At 44.5% G+C, this 20,522-nt stretch overlaps 1 protein-coding gene across 1 annotated transcript in view; it reads right to left on the bottom strand.

Annotated features, from left to right (window-relative positions):
- The window catches only part of NIPAL2 (NIPA like domain containing 2), an 82,106-nt gene extending 73,261 nt beyond the window's left edge, over positions 1-8,845 (bottom strand). Inside the window, exon 1 of the mRNA XM_049633045.1 lies at positions 8,651-8,845. Coding sequence (XP_049489002.1) covers positions 8,651-8,758 — 108 coding nt within the window. The 5' untranslated portion in view covers positions 8,759-8,845. The remainder of the gene's footprint in view (positions 1-8,650) is intronic.
- Between the last annotated feature and the right edge of the window lie 11,677 nt (positions 8,846-20,522).

The following is a 20,522-nucleotide window of genomic DNA, read 5'->3' as shown; positions in this document are numbered from 1 at the left end:
TTCCCCTATCCCCAAGCTCCTCATTCCGGGCCAATGATAGTGACTATGATTTGGGTCTGCAAATGTAGTTCCAAAGATTAATAAAACATTCTACATATAACTCACAATTCTTCTCTACTTTATGGCTGTGGCAGCTGCTTATAATATGAGGTCTGTTTGTACCTTGCTCACAAAGAACCACTCAACTTCTCCACTGCTGTGACTCAGACAGCCATATCTAAAGGTATATGATAGTATTTCCTCTTCTGTTTGGCTCTTTTATTTACAAATACATACCTGTACTATGTTAGTCTGGAAGCTTAATGTAAACAGTCCATCAGATAGTATAAGCAAGGGGTAGCTTCACACCAGCCTTCAAATGTTGTTTACCAAGTAATTATAAAACAGTCTCTCCCTCTCCCTGACCCTCTCCCTCTTTCTCTCTCATAAACACATACACACACACACACACATATGATACATCATATATATGTCTACATTTTGAGGACATGGTCCATGTTTTCTGATTTCTTTGACATCACTGTCCAACGCTGCTTTGTTAAGAAGGGCTCTCTGCATGTGATTTTTATTGAGTGGAATACTGACTGCATTTTAGGCTCTCATTTGTTGATTAGCTGATCAAGCTCAATATGGGCTGTGACAACAGGGAACACAAAGTTATGTCCTTAACAGCCCTGGAACAATCAGACATCTACAAGTCCAGAGACTGAAGAAGAAATAAAAAAAAACCCAGAATTCACAGGATTAACACCAAACTCGAATGAGATATTAGAAATGCTAACCTGGCTTCTAGGATTGCACACAGTATTGCCTTCATATACCATACCTTTTTTCACCTAAATCCACTAAACTTTTAGGAGTTTCCAACTTACTGAAGGGGTGATTGCTGATGGTAAAGAAATTTCTAAGCAGGTAGAGTCAAGATAGAGACTAAGCAAGGTACACTACCTTTGCCAAATGATTCCCTTTGACTTTTCCATCAATAGGAAAGAGAGGGGGCCTTTGTAGATTTTTTTTTTGAAGGTGTGTGAGGGGTGAAGTAAGCCACCACTTAGACCTTGTGCTAATAAAAATATTTTAGAAATTGATCTTATAATCTAAACTTCTAAGGAGATTATACTAGTCAGGTCTCACCCACAAAGACAAGCAGGCTAAATAGGAGGCAACTTTTTGGGGGCTGCTCATGTGAGACAGGATACAGAAAAGGAAGGTCCTAGATGAGTTGCAAAGGGAGTTAGCTTGAGAGTTGCCCAAGAAGACCATAATCCGCAGGAGGACACTGTTGTTAGGGCCATATAGTAACTCCTTTTCTTGGTTATAGGACCCCTCTCGCAGCCAGCCCTTCCCACATTCTTCGGGGACACCAAGCCCAGTAACTCTAGCTTTGGTGACTGGCATGGGAAAGGCCATGGACCTAACCTCATCCAGTCAGACTAAAGCCCATTTATTTTCATCGGTTAAGAAAGTCAAGCTTCCCCTCCTGGAAGTGGAAGGGAGAATGTGGGCTAGTGGGGCAAATCTTCTAAAAGTGGAACCAACAAACTCTAGGAACAAAAGTTGAACAAAAGGAACAAAAGGAACAAAGGAACAAAAGTTGAAGAGTACAGTGAGATACTGAGCCTTCACCATGTTTTTAGAGCCTCTGGGTCAAGGCTTAGGTGGACCCAGAGTTCTTCTGGACTTTCATGTTAAGCTGATCAATTTTCCTTTACTTAAGCAGTTAATGTCAGGTTTTCTGTGACTTGCAAACTAAGGTCTCTTAATTACAAAACATTCTTGGTAGGGAAGCTAAGCTAAGCTAGAAGACAGAACTAAAGGCCAGTGGTCCAAGTTACTCCAAGAAGAAACCAGTTGGAGGGGTACACAGAAGGAGAGGTGGGTGATTTAGGAAACCAGTGTGAGACTGCAGGCAAGCAGCAGGACTCTCATTGTAGGAATGACCTGTCAAGGCCAGGGTCTCTGAAGGGGTCAGGCCAGGACAAACACAATCCTTGGTGAGGTACGGCGCTCAGGACGAAGCATATGTTAGCTTGTATTTATATAAGGGAATAGTCTGTACCTCCAGACTGTGCCAAAGATGACAGGAGGCCATGCCAAGAATGACCAAGGGCTGGGCAAGTGACAAGAGAAAGTGCAGGCAGGGAACTATGTGAGGGGACGTGGACTATTACCTTCCAGCTTCCAGGCAATCAGGACATTCTGTGGACCAGGAAAGACTGGGCAATGAGCTTTACTTCATGGAAAAGGTAGGTTTATCTGGAACACAGTGGGAGATGAATTATCAAGAGGTGCAAACGGAATAATGTTGGGTCTTTGGGAGAAAACAAATAAACAAGCACACCCAAGCTGAAATAAATGGCACGGAAGTCTCAACATTAACAGTCCCTCCCAGGTTGGGAGTGCTGGTCCTTCTGCTTAAACTACGATCAGTGTCTGGTACTGTGACCACACTGCTGCCACCAAACACGTCTGTCACTGTTCCCAGTGCTACACAGCCATCTCCCCAGCCCAGGAGTCTGGAAAGCGGCCGAAGCCATAGGAAGAATCCTTGCCTTAGTGCTTCAAGATACCAAGCGTTCCAGTTAGGAAATTACTGCAATTAGGAAGTGTTCTGGAATGTGAATACGTTTGGAGAGTGAAGGGGCAGCAAACACCAGAGGGAATGAGGAAGGCACTGGATAGAGAAGTCAGTGGTTTTAGATTAAAGAAAGAAAAGTTACCTCAAAAACCTAGTATGATTTCTCTTATTTCTTTCCATTTACAAGGAACTAAGTCCAACAATTGCTAATTATTAGAAATATATATTTCATGGCATTTCCTATAATATAGGTTGACTGCAATACGACTAGTAATAATAGCCAGTATTTGAGTACTTTCTCTGTGCCTGGCACTTTGCTAACTTCTGGACATTCACTAGCTTTTCTTTTAAAAAAATTTTTTTTTTAGTGTTTATTTTTGAGACAGAGAGAGACAGAGCATGAGCAGGGGAGAAGCAGAGAGCGAAGGAGACACAGAATCCGAAGCAGGCTGCAGGCTCTGAGCTGTCAGCACAGAGCCTGACATGGGGCTCGAACTCACGAACCGTGAGATCATGACCTGAACCGAAGTCAGGTGCTTAACTGACTGAGCCACTCAGGCGCCCCCATACATCATCTTTTCTTATTCCTATATCAACCATAGAAAGTATGTGGCATACTGTTATTACCATTCCAATAGAGAAAGCCAAGATTTGGAGAAATTAGGAAACTTGCCAACACCTCTGGTAAAAAGACTGAGCTTTTAAAACTGCACTATACAAAACCAAAAAGGATAGTTTAGGGGAATATCATCCCTTCCATGGTAAGCTCTCAAATGCCAACTTGAACAATCATCAACATCTTAAAAAGAAACTGCCTAAATAATTCTCAGTTGTTTGTTTAAGCAAAGTGACAATGGCATACCACTTCCCACCGGGTGTATATGGTATACCATTGTCTACCTGGGTAAAAAGCATGTAAGTTGAACAGCTGTAGCAATGCTAATATTATTTTTTAAACTTAAAAAAATTGTAGGATACAGACAACCGCAGAGAGAATGACAGAGATGAATAAATTACTTGAATGAATTATTATAAGGTAAACACTCTTATAACACCATCCAGATCAAAACACAGAAATTGGGCACACACCCAGAGCCCTCCCTTTGCCTCACCCCATCACAACCCTTTCCCTTCCCACAAGGAACCACTGGCCTGACTTTAATGCAATCATTTTCTTGCCTTCCCTTTAGTTTTATCACCCAAGTGTGCATCCTTTTTCAGATAGGGTTTTTAGGCCTATTTTATTTAATTTTTATTTTTTATTTTTTTAGGTCTATTTTAATCTACAGCTCCTCTATCCATTCTCTCCCTTTTTTGTTGTTGTAAAAATGATTTTTGAAGAAATGGAACCATTTAAACCTATAAAATGACAAAGTTTCCCATAGCCTGAATTTTGTTGATTGCATCAATACAAATACTATAACTAGTTAGTATAAATCAAGCCATAAGGAGGATATCAGGTAGATTGAAATGCAAACATCTTATCTGCCAAATTCACAGAGGCATTAAGACTCTTCTTCTAACAAAACCATGGGATGATGATGATGATGATGATGATGATGATTTATTTTTTTTTTTTACGAAAGCTTTGATATAGTTGCTTTGAGGTAACCTGTTTCTTCCTTCCTCTTGCTGCCTCATAATACATGCATCTCACAGAAAACCTGGTAATGGGAAAATGCCACATTGGATATATAAGAAAGGCAAAAAAACAAAAAACAAAAAACAAACCCCAATAAACATAAACAAAACAAAAAAGGGATTTTTCTTGGGAAGCAAATGGAAAGGACCAGCAACCTCTACCCAGTCCTTTGGTTATTTATAAGTTTGGGCACTTTTCTTTCTTTAAGAGATAGCCAGGTGAGCTACCAGCAGAAAAGAAATAGATGGTAGCAAAGCAAAATTAATAAAAGGGCAACATAAAACTCAATGTGATTTTTCTTTGGTGCAATGAAACAAGCCCTATTCATTCCCCCCTCATTTTTCCTCTTAACACCACATTCTTTTCAAGTCTTAGTTTCTAAGCAATGGCCTTCAGGCAAGGAATAAGAATAGCTTGTAGTTAGACCTACTTGTTGTAAGATCTAGAGGCAAATTATTTAACACAAGTTTCCTTACATGAACAGGGAAGATAATCTGTACCTTAGGAGGTTGTTGGGGGGCTCCACTGAGATAACAGCTATAAAGTGTTACATAGTAAATGCATAACTAACGTCAGTCTCTTGGTTTTGCCTCTTCTCTGCCAAGTCGTATCAATTTTCCTTTAAATATGTTGACTTTAAAAATTCAAGCCATTGGGGGCGCCTGGGTGGCGCAGTCGGTTAAGCGTCCGACTTCAGCCAGGTCACGATCTCGCGGTCCGTGAGTTCGAGCCCCGCGTCAGGCTCTGGGCTGATGGCTCGGAGCCTGGAGCCTGTTTCCGATTCTGTGTCTCCCTCTCTCTCTGCCCCTCCCCCGTTCATGCTCTGTCTCTCTCTGTCCCAAAAATAAATAAAAAACGTTGAAAAAAAAATTAAAAAAAAAAAAAATTCAAGCCATTGAAAATTAAAAGTGCAAATAAAGGACATAAAAAATTCTGAATTTTCATTTCACCCTATGCAGAATAAACCTTTTTGACAACGTCCTTGTGAATTTAGATACTTAGCAACATGCTTAAACTTTAAGAACCAGGGTCAAAACCCCTCCTTCGCAATATTTCCTACATTCATCCTTTCTGTCCATTCCTTCCACAACCTTGCTGGTTTGGCACTACTTAATCAATCAGATAGCAAAAGGGAGACTGGAGATCTTTTATTCCAACCCTCGTTTTACTGTAAAGGAAACTGAAGCCCAGAGTTACTTGCCTAACCACACTCTCTAGTTCACAGCAGAGACTAGACTACAGCCTCTAACACTGGTTGCAAAATAAATGCCTACGGGGGCCAGTAGGTAAAAGAGATGAGAGCAAAGGGAGGGTCTTAGGTGGGGAGCACAGCTGCTCTAAACTGTGAACTTCAACGCGCAGTTAGCTTGTGGGACAGGTGGGGAAGAGGGCCAAGTGCTGCTAGAACTTCTAACATTTAAAGAGATCACTGAAACTTGAAACTTCATATACAATCGACTTGCTTTTAAGGCTGGCAATGTATTAAACATTTTTTAAAGCCTCTCTGCCGGTCAAACAAGACACATCTGTGGGCTGGATTTAGCCAATTTGAGGCCTCTGCATCCTGCTAGCCTTAAATTCCTTTTATTTAATTTGCTTTGATTCTCACACTCCTTGCTCAAAAAGCCTTCGATGGCTCCCCATTGTCTACAAAGTCCAGATTTCTTAACCAGTCCTTCAAGGCAATCCATGGCCATATTTAAGACCCCAAATTGTATTTCCACCTTACAGTCTCCATGCTCCACTGCAACCAGAATGGCTACTGACTTGTACACCAGGTACAAAAATATTCAAAAAGACACCTGACCCGGCCTCATGGTCTGTCCTTGGTCCCCAGACTTTTCCTCTCTTGGAATGACTTCCACCTGTGCACTTCCATCAGTGAAACTCTGTCCACCCTTAAGTGCCCAGCTTAAATACCACCCTTCCACAAAATACCCCTGATGGCCCCTACGAAAAGCCACCTTGCTCCGAATATCTTTAGGACTTTATATCACTCACGTGACACTTAAAGCATGCTGCCCGCTTTTGGAGTTACCTGTATAGTTCATTTCTCCAAGCATCTAGCAACACTCCTAGAAGGAAGGGTTTGGATCTGAAGACTACGGTGTTTTGTACAAAGCAGGGGGCTCAATAACCATCTTAGAAATACTACCTTTTATACTGAAAACTTGTGGGTCGAACAGGAAGAAAATACCTTTACAGAATTCTATTGCATCTGTACTTTCATAGGTAGACTCCTGAGTGACCAAAAAAGGGGCAAAGACCTCACTTCTCTGGTTCCCCAAAACATTTTCCCCACTGAACTGCTACTTTCTACCTGCTTTGAGAGTTCCTCCTCTAGAAGCACTCACGTTTTTGCCTTGGACAACACTGATGCTAAGAGACCACTGTTAAATATTCATCTGTTATGTGAAAGTGTTGGTCTTTTTCTATGAGGAAGGTTAATTTATCAGTCTGATGGTTATCACTTGGAAAGACAGAGAGAGACTGAGCTGTTGGCGAATAGACACTGTCATCAAATAGTTTAGTTGTGGTAAAATTGATTAAACCCTGACTATCCAGCAACCGAAGCTAATTCTGAGTGGGAGTGTCTTAAACTTGTATCTCACACTTTGTTTTTCTGGAACCACCCCCATTTCCAGTCATCTACATTCAACTATGTCAAGAAAGAAAAGAAAAGAAAAAAAAAAAAGACTCCATTTTATCTTTACTTGACCTGGCCAGCACTGGAGGCACTCAATAATATGTTTGCTGAATGGATTTTAAAAAATCAATTTTCACAGTCCTGTAAGTCTTAAAAGATGGCCTAAATTTATACAATAATGGGAAAAGTTGATACAATCTTACCTCAAACGAGCTATAGTTTAGATGTCAGCTGAGTAATTTCAATGAACATATCCTAGATACACCCTTTTAAACCTGTACAAATATATACTGTCAATGGCAAGTTAGACCTCGCAAACATAAAGTTAAGGCCTCACATTTATGTCACGTGGTAACGTGGTTGATGTTAGAGAGCCAAGACAATATTGAATTCCAGGAAACATCAAAGAAAACTGATTACAGGGGTTTCCACTGTGAAAACAATGTTTTTTTTCCTGTTCTGGATGATGCCATTGTAGGTCACAACTACTGACCCTCTAATTTCTTTACCAAAAGAAAAACAGCCCATTCTTAAACCTTTACTGGGAGTACTTCTAGCACAAGCACATTGTAACATGCTTATAATCTATACGAACATAAGCATCGTTTAACAGACTCAAAGAGCTTCCCATAAAAAGCAATTCTTTTCTTTGTAACTCCTGTGAAGGAAGAGGTCCAATAGGTTACATACAAAGAGGCTCAAAGTCCCCTCATTTTTCCTACTTTAGGATGTTTTGTGGTAAAACAGATTTAAAGCAAATAACTCTCCTCTTTGTTGAAAACTAGTAGGGTGAACATGCTTATTTTGTCTTTATATAAGTAATTGTCTGTGTTAAATCTCTGAAAACAAAATTTTAACATTTTAGAAATGTATATTCAAAACGCTTTTCGAGCATAAAAGGAATGCTAGGCCTATTATTATTGATGAAAACATGATTTAGACCAAGAGTAACAACCAGTTTGATTACATTGTTGTAAAATAAGAAGGCCCACGGATTTGTTAAAGAACAAGACAAAACACACTTATGATCACAGGTGGAAGCCTGGGATCCACTACATCAAGATCACGGGCCCCCACTTGAAAGAATATGAACACGGCTAGAGGATGGGCTCCCAGAACTGTGTTTCTGATCTTAAACCAAGCCAGAAAGAAAGGGAAAGCTCCAATCCCTTTTGATCTCGTTCAATGTATGTTTCCAGCATAAACTGGCCTTGTTTAGGCCGACGATGTTTTCCCAATAATGCTCCGGTGAGACAGGAGGGAGTCTTGCAACTGCAACCCGAGAATACCGGTGTTCTTTGCACGGAAATGGAAAAGCTGTCTGCTGAGACTGTGGGGACACACACGCACGCAGAGCATCTGCACGGAGGTGACATTTGGTTGCCCTTCATGAGCTCCCTGCTTCTGAGAATGGAGTGTCACTTATTATTATTTTTTTAACTGTAAAATGATCCTGGGAGGGGGGTGGATTATGGGTGGAACGAGATTCACCCCACACTCCTAGAATCCTTCCGGGAGAAGGCGGATTCAGGCTGGAGGGGCGGGAGTGTTCGGGACCGAGAGGCTCAGGAGTGACCGCGCGGAGGTCACAGCCGCGGACCTTTGCGCCCCCGTCCCAGGGACCGACGCCCCGGGGGACGAAGGCGGGGGCGCCCGCGCTCTCCCCAGTCAGGGGCAGTTAAGTGAACGGCTGGCAACATCACAGCCCGGTGTCCTTTGAGAGCCGGCAGGCGGGCGGCCCCGCCCGTGTCCCCACCGGGCGACGGGCCCGGCCGGCCCTTACCTGGTTCCTGCGGTACCACGCACCCGTCAGGGAGCCGTTGCCGGCGCCCAGCGCCCCGTACGTGAAGTTTCGGGACAGCTCGTCCACGGCAGCCGAGGCGGCGGCCATTGGGGCTCGCTCCCGGCGCTCGGCCTCGGGCTCGGGCTCCGGCCGCTCCCGGCCCCGCCGCTCCGCCAGGCGCCGCGGAGGGGGCGCGCCCTGCCGAGGCCGCGCCCCGGCCGCGCCGGAGCCACTTCCTGCTCGGCGCCGGGGACGGCGGGCGCGTCGGGGCCACCTGGCTCCCGCCCCCCCGCGCGGCGGCAGGTGCAGCTCCCGCCCCGCGCGGCCTCAGTCTTCCCGCGCCAGGTGCCCGCGGGGAGCCCGGCCGGCCGCGGCCTCCCGGGACGGCTCGCGGCGCACTAGACCGCGCAGGGCGGATCCCCCGAGCGCTCGTGGTGGGGAGGGGGGGGCGACCGCACCTGCAGGGCCGGGAGGGAGGTGTCTCGCTGCCAGCCCCGGCCAGCGCTCGGGCAGCAACGCACGGAAGTGAATGGGAGACAAACGCATCCAACCCAGCGCGGCCAGCCACCTTCCTCCCTTCGCCCCGTCTGTACCTGGCAGCTCCAGCTATGACTTTTCTCACTTGCTTTTTCAAAGTTGTTTGTATGTGGGAAAGTCACGAGTTCCCGGAAATACTGTAAGCAACACGAGAATAAAGGTTGGATCGATTACATCTCGATGCCAACAATTGATAGGTCCTCAGTAAATATCCCTGCAAGGAAGGAAGGAATCTGCGGTAGCTGGAGGACCCCAACGTTTCTTTCAGAAATGGGTTTTCCTTCCGATGGAACCAGAAGGAATTGCTGAAACTTTGCCAGCTACTGGATATAAGAAGTTAGAATGGGGGGCGCCTGGGTGTCCTCGGTCGGTTAACCACCCAACTTCAGCTCAGGCCATGATCTGCGGTCTGCGAGTTCGAGCCCCACATGGGGGCTCTGTGCTGACAGCTCAGAGCCTGGAGCCTGCTTCAGATTCTGTGTCTCCCTCTCTCTCTCTGCCCCACCCCTGCTCAGGCTCTCTCTCTCTCTCTCTGTCTCTCAAAAATAAATAAAACATAAAAAAAATTTTTTTTTTAACTCTACTGGGTTACTACAAAGGATTTGTAAGATATCTTGAGATTTTTAGGATTCTATATTGCTGCCTGAAGCACTGGAACTTACAATTCTTTTGTTCACAAAATGCTGAGGTTCTTCTTACATAACGTGTTTTGACTGCCATGATTTCATTACAGAGAGACCTTCATGAAAAGAGAATAGTTGCCTAGTGGAAAAACTGGGAGAAACTTTTCAGTGTTTGTTAGGGGAAGTGCACGGGTGAGAGAAGGAAATGAGAAAAAAAAAATCATTTTAGGTAGAGAAGTATGAAGACAAGTAATCACCAAGTTCTGCAGTTTTTTGCTTGAGCACCCAAAATGTTCAAGGAACAGTTAATATGGTAGCTAACTACGTGCAATTTTAAGAGGCTCATTTATTTCAAATTAATATCTGAAGGAAGAATGTTTTTTTAAATATCTTCTGTAATATCACATTGTATTGGTGATTTATTAATTAATGCTTCCATCAGTTGAGATGCTTTAGGGTACAAGTCACAGAATATCCCAATGCAAGTGGCTTAGAGAAAAAACACCTGTTATCTCTGGAGGGAATGTGGTTCTATGTGGCTCTGTGATGTCATCACTTGCATCTTTCTGCTCTACTATGCCTGATGTATCAGGCTTTTCCCTTTGCACAGTGGCAGCTCCAGGCATCGCATGCAAACATGACCGCATTTAGAAAAAAGTCAAGGCATTTCTTCTGATGCATCTCTTTACTGAAGAGGAAAACCTTTTCAAACTCTCCCAGCAGACTCCCCTTCAGGTCCCATTAGCTAGGATTAGGGTCGCATGCCCATCCACGTTCTACCAGCAAGGGAGGCTGGGAAAGTGATTCTTGAGCATTTCCAGCCTCCAAAGTGGGAGGCGAGCTCTGTCAGCAAGGAAGAAACCAGGATGGGGTGGGAGGGTACTATCAGCAGAGCCTGGCACAACCACTGCTTCATATATTCTATCAGCCAGATTGTAACTAGTCATACAGTCTCTAACAAGCAAGATAATAAATGGATCGTGTTACTTTGCTGTTTAAAATGCTACCAAACCTCTCCATTGACACAATAACGTTCACACTTCCTAAGCTTGGCATATGAGACACTTTATAATCTGACCCCCATACTCTGCTACACTCAATTCACTCCCATTTTATTTTTTATTTCTTTAAAAAAATTTTTTTAACATTTATTTATTGTTGAGAGACAGAGTGTGAGCAGGAAAGGGGCAGAGAGAGAGAGAGAGAGAGGGAGACACAGAATCCGAAGCAGGGTCCAAGCTCTGAGATGTCAGCACAGAGCCCGATGCGGGGCTTGAACTCACAAACTGTGAGATCACGACCCGAGCTGAAGTCAGACGCTCAACCGACTGAGCCACCCAGGCGCCCCCATCTTATTTTTTAATTAAAAAAAAATCATTTTCTGTTTCTTTGCATTTATTTAAACAACTTCTAATTGTGGAGGAAGACAGCACTTGGTACGGACTAGGTCCGTGTGATGTGTAGCCGGTGACATGCTGTTCTCCAGATTCCAAGATGCCCCTGAAGTTGCTGTGGCTGTCCTGGTGTGTGGGGGTGGTTGGAACAAAGAATTCGTGACCAATGTTCTTTTCCACACAGTTCACAAGGAGGCGGCAAGAATGCTGTGTGAGCTATTTTGGTCCTGGCTGCGTAGGAGTTGCTGGAGGCTGCTCTGGGGTTTGTGACGGCCTCTACCTCTTAGGAGGTTTCTTCAGGGGATGTCCTGTTCACTTTACAGGACACCAAAAGCCTTTAATCAACGGCCTATTTTTAGTGCTGAAATGGTGGAGGTCTGTTCCTCAGTTAACTCAAGGAATTCTATTCAGATGCCACATCATTTGAAGCTAAAACCTGACTCCACGGCTGATTTGCTGTGGAGTTGCTTGACTTCTCTGTGCTTTGCATTCATCATCTGTAAAAGGGGGGATAATGAGTACTGAAACAGAGTACTCAGTAAATGCTATCTTTTACTATTGATGACCTTGGGGGAGGGAAGAATTCCTTAAACAAACAAATACACACACACACAAAATACAAACCACAGAGGTTAAGATTGATACACGCAATTGCAATAAAAATTAAGAACTTTCATAAATCAAGACCATAAAATATAAAGAGATAAGTCATAAAGTGAGAACATTATTTGTCACGACACATAACTGACAGGGGCTCACATCCAGAATATATAAATAACTCCCATGGGCCAATGAGAAAATGCCAGATAACCCAGTGGAAAAATGGGCAAACACATAAACAGGCATTTTTCATAAGGGAAAGTAAAATGACTGATAAATATATAAAATGGTTCCATCTCACCGATAATCAGGAAAGCAAAAAAATTTTTTTTAATTTATATTGTCTCAGTTCATTGGGGCTGCTATAACAAAATACTACTGACTGGATAGCTTATAAATGACAGAAATTCTTGGCTTACAGCTTTGAGGATGGGAAGTCTAAGATCAAGGCATCAGCATGGTCACATTCAGGAAGACCCTCTTCTTGGTTCATAGCCAGCACCTTCTTGCCGTGTTCTCACATGGTAGAACGGGCTAGAGATTTCTCTGGAGCCTCTTTTATAAGGCGCTAATCCCATTTATAAAGGCTCCACTTCCTAAGGCCTCACCTACAATTACTATCAATCTTTGGGGAGGCTCGGATTTTAACACATGGATTTTGAGGGGGGGGGGACATAAACATTCAGACCACAGCACATACCAAACATTGGTAAGGATGTGGAGTAACAGAAACTCCTTTTCATTGCTGATGCTATTGACATTGGACAAATTTGGCATTATTTGGTAAAGGTGAAGGTGCATATATGAATTTCACTCTTAGGTGTATACCTCAGAGAAACTTCTGCACACTGATAGTAGGCGAGGTGCACCAGGATAACAGAGCTCTTTGTAGAAATTTTTATTTTTATTTTTTTATTTTATTAGTACTACAAAAGATACACATTTATGTCTTGTGACATAACTTTCATAACTGTGATATATTTTATAACTAATACAATGGATTAATCAAGAAAAAAAAAAAGCAAGTTTTCGTGGTCAAAATTTCCCAACAGTTCAAGGTCGGTAGACCTGGATTTAAGTTCAGTCTTCTATTCCTTATCAGAGGCATGGCTTTGGGCAAATTCTCTGAAAGTCAGTTTCCTAATTCATAAAGTTGGGAATGATATTTCAAAGGCTGTTGTAAACCTTCAGTACTTGGTAATATGAGCGAGAAACACCTTACAGTCAGCTCTGTTCACCAAACACTTGGTGCCAGCAGCCAGAGGCACAGGGATAAATAAAGCATGGGCTCTGTGCCCCAGGGGCTGACAGCGAGGTGAGCAGACAGGTAAACAGGTAACTTTAGGGTGAGAGCTGGGAGACAAGAGAAAAGTTGTTCGCAGCTCAGCTTGGGAAGGTAAGTGGTACCTGAGAGGGTCATCTAGAAGGGGGTGATGAGTGTTCTGAATCCTGAAGGATGAGTTAGCCAGTGTAGAAGAGGGGTGGGGGTGAGCAGGGCTGACAGCAGGAACAGGCATAAACCAAGGCCAGAGGCCAGAGACAGCATAGTGTGCATATTTCCACATTAGTCTTGGGTGAGAGGAGATCTACCCTAGAATAGGGACAGGAGGACCAGCAGGGCCAGGAAATTTAGGTTTCGTGTGCTGGGGTATCAAGGTTGGACTTGACTCCTAATGGGAGCCACTGAGTAAGTTTACAACAGGTCAGGATTGGTGCTTTAAAAGATTCCCTGCCGGAAGGGCAGGGATGGTTTAGGTGGAAAACACCAGAGACAGAGAGACAAGTTAAGAGGCTGCAATGACTCAAGTGAGGATACATGACAACGGCTGGAGAGTGGAGAGATTTCAGAAATGTTTCCAAGCAAAACCAGCACAACCTGTTGATGGGGCAGGGGAGGGAGAGAGAAGAAGGGAATGAGGGGGAGGACATGGGAAGTAGGGGGACGAGAGAGAAGAGAGAGTCTACGATGTGTTCTAGTTTGGGCTACTGGCTGCTAAGGCAGCACAACTTGCCCACACTGGGGACTAGGAAAGAGGATTCTGTTTAGGGGGAGAGGGTGAGCTCAGCTGGAGTTGAAGGCTCCTTGAATTTGAGGAGCTTGTGGAGCATCTGAGCAGAAAACGATGTGCACGATTATCCTAAGATGCAGGGGTGAGGTCTGGGGCCAGAGAGATTTGGGAGTCACCAGTGTGCAGGTGGATGAGACTGGCCAGGGAAACCACATGGTCTCCATCTTTTGGAGTAGGACCAGGCAAACTTTTTCTATAAAGGGCCAAATAGTAAATAGGTTTTGTGGACCATATGGTCTCTTACCATAACTATCCAACTCTCCCGGTGCAGTGCAGAAACAGCTACAGGCAGTATGTAAATTAATGTGCATGGCTGTGTTCCAATAAAGCTTTGTTTACAAAAAACAGGTGGCTGGCACAAACCAGAGTTTGCTGACTCCTTCCTTTTCTAGAGAGAGAGGAGCCGAGTGCAGAACACAAGGCCAACAAGGACCACTTGAGAGGTAAGAGAAGAAACTTGCCGGTCCTCTTCGCGAGTGAGTGACAGAATCCCAAACCAAAGGGAAATTCAGTAACTGATAACTAAAACCCGGGACGGCAGGGATGGAGCCGGACCACTAGATCCAGGAACTGATTTTTGGGCACGGGCTTCATCCTCCGGCCAGCCCCACATGGTGGGGGCATGGCCAGAGCAACTCCTAATGTCCATCCTTAGAGCCTGGGTTCAGAAAGGTAAAGGGAGTGTGACAGGTTGGTTACTGTTCCCAGTTCTTCATGCCCCACTCCCATGCAGGGATATTTGTATTATCCCCTCCCACTCCTCCCCACCTCTCTCCCCAACAATTACCAGGTGACTGCAATTCCTCCCACATACAGGCAGCTTCTCAGTGATGCTGGGTTTGGCCACACGGTCTCCTTTGGAAATGTGGATAGTGACAATGTGACAGTTCTGGGTCAAGGCCATCCAAGGCATCCTGTGTTTCATCTTGCTCTGTATTCCTGGGCTCTCTTCTGAGAAGAGTAGGCCCTAAGTAGCCACTGGTCCAGAGAGAATGAAGCCTGGGAAGCACACCTGAGGCCAATCCTGGCCACATCGGGCCTACAGACTCATGGATGAGAAAATAAATATTGGTTGTTATAAGCCACTGAGATTTTGAGAGTATTTGTTATACAGCAACACAGATCTATTAAAGGTGTGCCCCAACCAGCTTCATTTAGAAAGTCCTGGTGGAAAACTGGCCTGATTTGGGACGTGTGACCCATCTCTGGCTCAATTACTGAGGGCAGAGAGATTTGGTTTTATGCTTGGCCCACAGGGATTGTTGCTCACTCTCTTCAGGGAGGTGGGGGCAGTTACCAAGGTGAGGAGAGGGAGGCTGAGTGGACAAAGGCTACAGCCAGTGCCGTGAAGAAGTGGCATAGAGTCATGCCAGGGAGACGGGCAGGGGAGAGTAACAAAAATGAAGGTATGTAGAATTATGCCACAGGTGGCAAAGAGAAGGGCAAGACAATAAATGAAAGGTATTCATTGGCTTTGGCAATAATGACCAATAGAAGCCTGAGTGGTCTTTGCCTGGGTGGTTTCAGTGTTGGGGGTGCCAGCCAGGTTGTAGTTGATGGCAATATTTCCATAAACTGTAATTCACTATACGAGTGTTAGCTATTCCTAAAAAGGACCTTAGGTAGGGAGCAGGTTAGAAGTCCGTTAAGGGAGAGTCAGGAGTTTCACTTACTAGCGCGTGTCTTTGAAGCCACAGGTGGCCCCGGGGAGAAGGGAGTGTTGGGATCACCCACATGAGAGGGAGGTGATTTTCGAAGTGGGAGATATATCCCACAAGGATGGAACTGGGATGAAGGGTGGAGCACAGTCCTGGTGTGACCCTCAGGGCCAACAGCAGCAGAATTGTATCTGGGAACCAGACATGAAGGCAGGATCCAAGCGACATGGAATTGAAAACAGCAGGATTTAGTGAGAGATCACGAGGGAGGTGAGAGAGGCCAAGGGAGGAGAGAGCTGATAAGAGTATCTGGGCTCAGGCCTGGAGAAACGGTACCAGAGCCAGTCCTAACACAAGTGTCCAACTGGCAAAATATTAGTCTAGTGCCCTCCCCCTTTTGGGACTCTGACCTTCTCTTGACTTCTTTCCAGGCCTCTTTCCTTAGCCCCTGTCCTCCTTCTGCATCCTCTCTTGCCTTTACTGACATCTGACTGTGTGGGACTTCCCAAGGCTGTGTCCCACCCAAGCTGGTCCTCCCCAGCCAGTCCCCCAACATCTTTCCCTCTGCCTCCTCTGAAACTGTACTGTGTTGTGTCTCATTCCTTTGGTCTCCACTCTCAAGGTGGCATCTAGGAATGGGTGCATGCCAAGATACTAACATTAATAGGTCTTCTTCCATGGCTATTTGCATTCTAAACGGACTCTCCTGGTAACATGACATCTTAACCCAAAGGATTTTTTCTGTCAAAGGAATAAGAATTGGGCAGATGGAGGTGGGGCATGCAAAGTTGCCTCTCAGCTCTTACCATATAATACGTTTGTCACTGACGAGGCTTGTCGTGAACTGGAGAAGACATTAAGAGAAAAATAAGAACCTTAGTTTTAGGTGACAACACAACAGATTTTAGATGTAATTGCCAAATGAAGATGCCTTGATGTGGGAAATATAGGGCTAGACAAATGGCCACAAATCCGAGGTCAAGATGTAGTTACCCATATCTTGGTATTACCCTTTTCTTCCAGTTTATATCTTCCATGCTGTGGCAGAGTCCGGACTTCTGCTGCTCAGTTAAGAAGGCCAGCTAGGTGGGCGAATTAGTGAAGGTTCTCCAGAGAGAAAGAATCAATAGGAGATGCAGGTATAAATATAAAGATATGGATACAGATCTCATGTGATTATGGAGACTGAGAAGTCCCAAGATCTGCAGTGAGCAAGCTGGAGATCCAGGAGAGCTGATGGTGTCAGTTCTAGTCTAAACAGAAGGCTTGAGACCCAAGAAGAGTCAAATTTTCAGTTCAATAATGAAGGCTGGAAAAGATTGATGTTCTAGCTCATCAATCAGGCAGAAGGAGCTCCGTCTTACTCAATCTTTCTTTTTTTAATTCAGGCCTTCAACTGATTGGAGGAGGCCCACCCACATTAGGGAGGGCAATCTGTTTACCAGTCTACTGACACAAATCCTAATCTCATCCAGAAACACCCTCACATTACACCTAGAATAATGTTTGACCCAACGTCTGTGTGCCCTGTGGCCCAGTCAAGTTGACATTTAAAATTAACCATGACAGTGAGCTCCTCAAGGAGGGAATAAGATGATCTTGTGTTGCATTGAATACCAATGAAATGGCCTGTGGAACCAGGTGTGACAAATGTGGCAGGCACAAGTCTCACAGACATAAATTTGATCATTTGTACCACTTTTCTTTGGCCTGGAGCTTGGTTTCTGTAGTAATCCAATTTGTCCTGTAGGTTTTCTATGACCGTTTTACTTGAACAGGATTTACTTTCTATCTTTCTCCGCCTCTCCTTTTCCTTCTCCTGCATCGACATTATCATCATACTGTCATCAGCAGTAGCCGAGGTTTATTGAATGCCTGCTGCTCTCATAGCTCTGTGCCAGGAAGAAATCTGGGATTCATGGGGGAACTAGATCTTTCCCTTGCTTTGAGTGGCTTAATTACAGTTCAGGAGACAGACCATACACGTAAAGAGATAGGTAAATGCAAACCAATTATGAACTCGTTAACTAGGTGCTAAGTGCAGTGGGACCTTCGACTTAAGACTGCAGAAAAGGAGTGATTAGCAGCTGAAAGTGGTCTGGAAAAGCTTCAAGACATTTCTGACCTTTGAGCAGGGCCTGAGGGAAGAGTGCGTCCAAAATAAGTGTCAGGAAGGAGAGAGACGGCAGGAAGGGAGAACGCCCTGGACAAAAGTGAAAAGTGTCAGTGTGTGCAGGGACAGATAGCAAGTCCATGTTTGGTGGGCTCCTGAGCCATCGAACAGCTTGATGCCTGGAGAGTAGCATCCAGGAACAGCTTTAGGTCCAGGTTGCTAATTAAAATTTTTTCACTGTGTGTGAAATTTTCCAGGATCAGCACGGAGAGTCATCTGCGTCTCATGGAGGCGTCTTCTCCCCAACACAACTTCCTAAACCTGTCCAGCCGGTCAAGAATCACTGCTGCTCTACCCAGTGACACACACTCCCTCTGAAAAAGCCTGGAATTGCACATGATTAAAAGAAAAAAAAAAAAAAGCAACTAAAGAAAAAGCCTCTGTTTTCACGTGCACAGCTAATGCTGTTTTTCTATGGTTTGTCCTGTTTGCCTGTCACAGCAATGGTGTGCTGTGGATTTTAAAGCAAGCATGGACTGGTCTAGTGGTTCTCCCGCAGGACCCTGCTCAGTGCTGTGCTCAATTTGCTTTGGGGACGGCATAGAAACTATGCGTGCGACGAGACAGTGTTAGCTTGGCTTCCTGTCAGCCAATAGGGCAGCTCACTTCCTCCCTCCAATTTCCCCAGACCTCCTCAGTCCTCGGGAGGCTGTGTAGGTTATGGAGAGAGTCAAACACTGTGAGAAACTACACATGCTCCAGTCCTGCTCTGCTACAAACCAGTTGTGTGGCCTCAGGCAAGTCCCTTTATCTCTCATTTGCTCATCTGTGAAATGAGAGGTTTGGACTGATGACCATGCAGAATGTTTCCAACTCTGAAGGATGAGTTTAGGAGGATTTGTACCTTCTTTGAATTGCATCAGACAGTGTTTTTCTCCTCTGGCTGCTTAAGGGAGGAGAGAGTAGCTCTGGAAGGTCCTCATTCCTCTCTCTAAAATGGCTTGAGATATTAGTCCCTAATCAAAGAGAGTTGGCTTTTACCTACCAAACACATTTTTTAATGCTTATTTATTTTTGAGAGAGAGAGAGAGAGAGAGAGAGAGAGAGAGAACGCATGAGTGGGGGAGGAGCAGAGAGAGGGAGACACAGAGTTGGAAGCAGGCTCCAGGCTCTGAGCTGCCAGCACAGAGCCCCAAGCGGGGTTCGAACTGGAGAACAATGAGATCATGCCCTGAGCCAAAGTCAGACACTTAACCGACTGAGCCACCCACGCACCCCCTACCAGATACATTAAAAAAATATCTTTTATGGGTATTTTCAAAAGATGGAATATTTAGAGAACTCTAAATGTAGGAGGACTAATATTCAAATAATGCCACAATTTAGTAGCTATATGATCTTGAACCTGTTCCTTCAATTTCTGGGACTCAGTTTCCTCATTTGTATAATAATAATAACAATGACAAGAACCACAGTCCTGAAGGGAATTGTGAGGATTAACTATGTAAGCATCAAGCCCTTAGGACAGTGCCTATACCTAGTAAATATCCATGAACTGGAGCCATTAGTATGAGTGTCGCTGGTGTATTGGGGAGGAAATGAAGTGTAGGGTTATAGCAGTTGCCAGCGGGAACGGGATTAAGGTAGATCTGAGTTTCAATCTGGGCTTTGTCTCCAACCAGCTGTGTGGCTTGGGCAAGTCATTTTACTTCTTCATGCCTCAGTTTCTTGCCCTTTATGGGAATAATAATAATTCCTGCTTTGTAGAATTATGAATGAACTTTCAGCGAGACAAGGCATCCCCTGAGCTTGAAGAAGACAGAGCAAGCATTCCACAAATCTCATCACAATTGCAAACAAACAAAAGTAATAACAAGTGCTGTGCTTCCTTCCCCCACTGGCTTTCCTCCAAGGGTGGCAGTAGTGAAAGGAAAATGTCCTGAGGAGAGGGATTGAATCACGCTTCGTAAGGGCAAGACCATCTCCACCTGGTTTATCCTATAGCTTCAGTATCTAGCAGGGTGCCCAGCACATGCGGACCCCAGAAAGAAAGCCCTTACTGATAGTGGAAACGAGAAAGAGAGGCTCAGAAGTCATTCTTCTTTGACAAGACCTGGCTTAGTTTTCAGGCTTTCAGGCTTATGTCGTCTTCTGCCTAAACAATTCCACCCAGGAGGACATTCAGAGATGTCGAGACCCCCTCTTTACTCCAGACTAGTCCTGTCCAAAAGAAATATGATGTGAGCCACATATGGAATTTTATTTTATTTTTATTTTTAAGTTTATTTATTTATCTCTTTAGGGAGGGGAGAGGAGCAGAGGGGGAGAGAGAGACAGATTCTTAAGCAGGTTCCATGCTCAGCGTGAAGCCCGGTGTGGGGCTCAATCTCATGATTGCGAGATCATGACCTGAGCCAAAATCCGGAGTAAGACATTTAACTAACTGAGCCACCCAGTCACCCCCCACATATGGAATTTCAAAAGTCTTAGTAGCTTTGGTAAAGTAAACAAAAATAAGTGAAATTCATTTTAATAATGTACTTTATTTAACCCGCTATATCCAAAATATTATCATTTCAACAAATAAAATTAAAATCAAAATCAAAATTATTCAATATTTTTTGTATTAAGTTTGAAATCTGGTATGTATTGAATTTGCTGCAGATCTCAATTCAGGCAGCATATTTCTTTTAAAAAAATTTTTTTAATGTTTACTTTTGAGAGGCAGAGAGACAGAGCAAGAGCAGTGGAGGGACAGAGAGAAAGAGAGAGAGAGAGAGAGAGAGAGAGAGAGAGAGAGACAGAATCCAAAGCAGGCCCCGGGCTCTGAGCTGTCAGCAGAGCCGGATGCGGGGCTCGAACTCACAAGCTGTGAGAC

This window comes from Panthera uncia, chromosome F2 (assembly GCF_023721935.1).
Source record: "Panthera uncia isolate 11264 chromosome F2, Puncia_PCG_1.0, whole genome shotgun sequence".
Lineage (NCBI taxonomy): Eukaryota > Metazoa > Chordata > Mammalia > Carnivora > Felidae > Panthera > Panthera uncia.
This window is presented reverse-complemented; position numbering and strand designations above follow the sequence as displayed.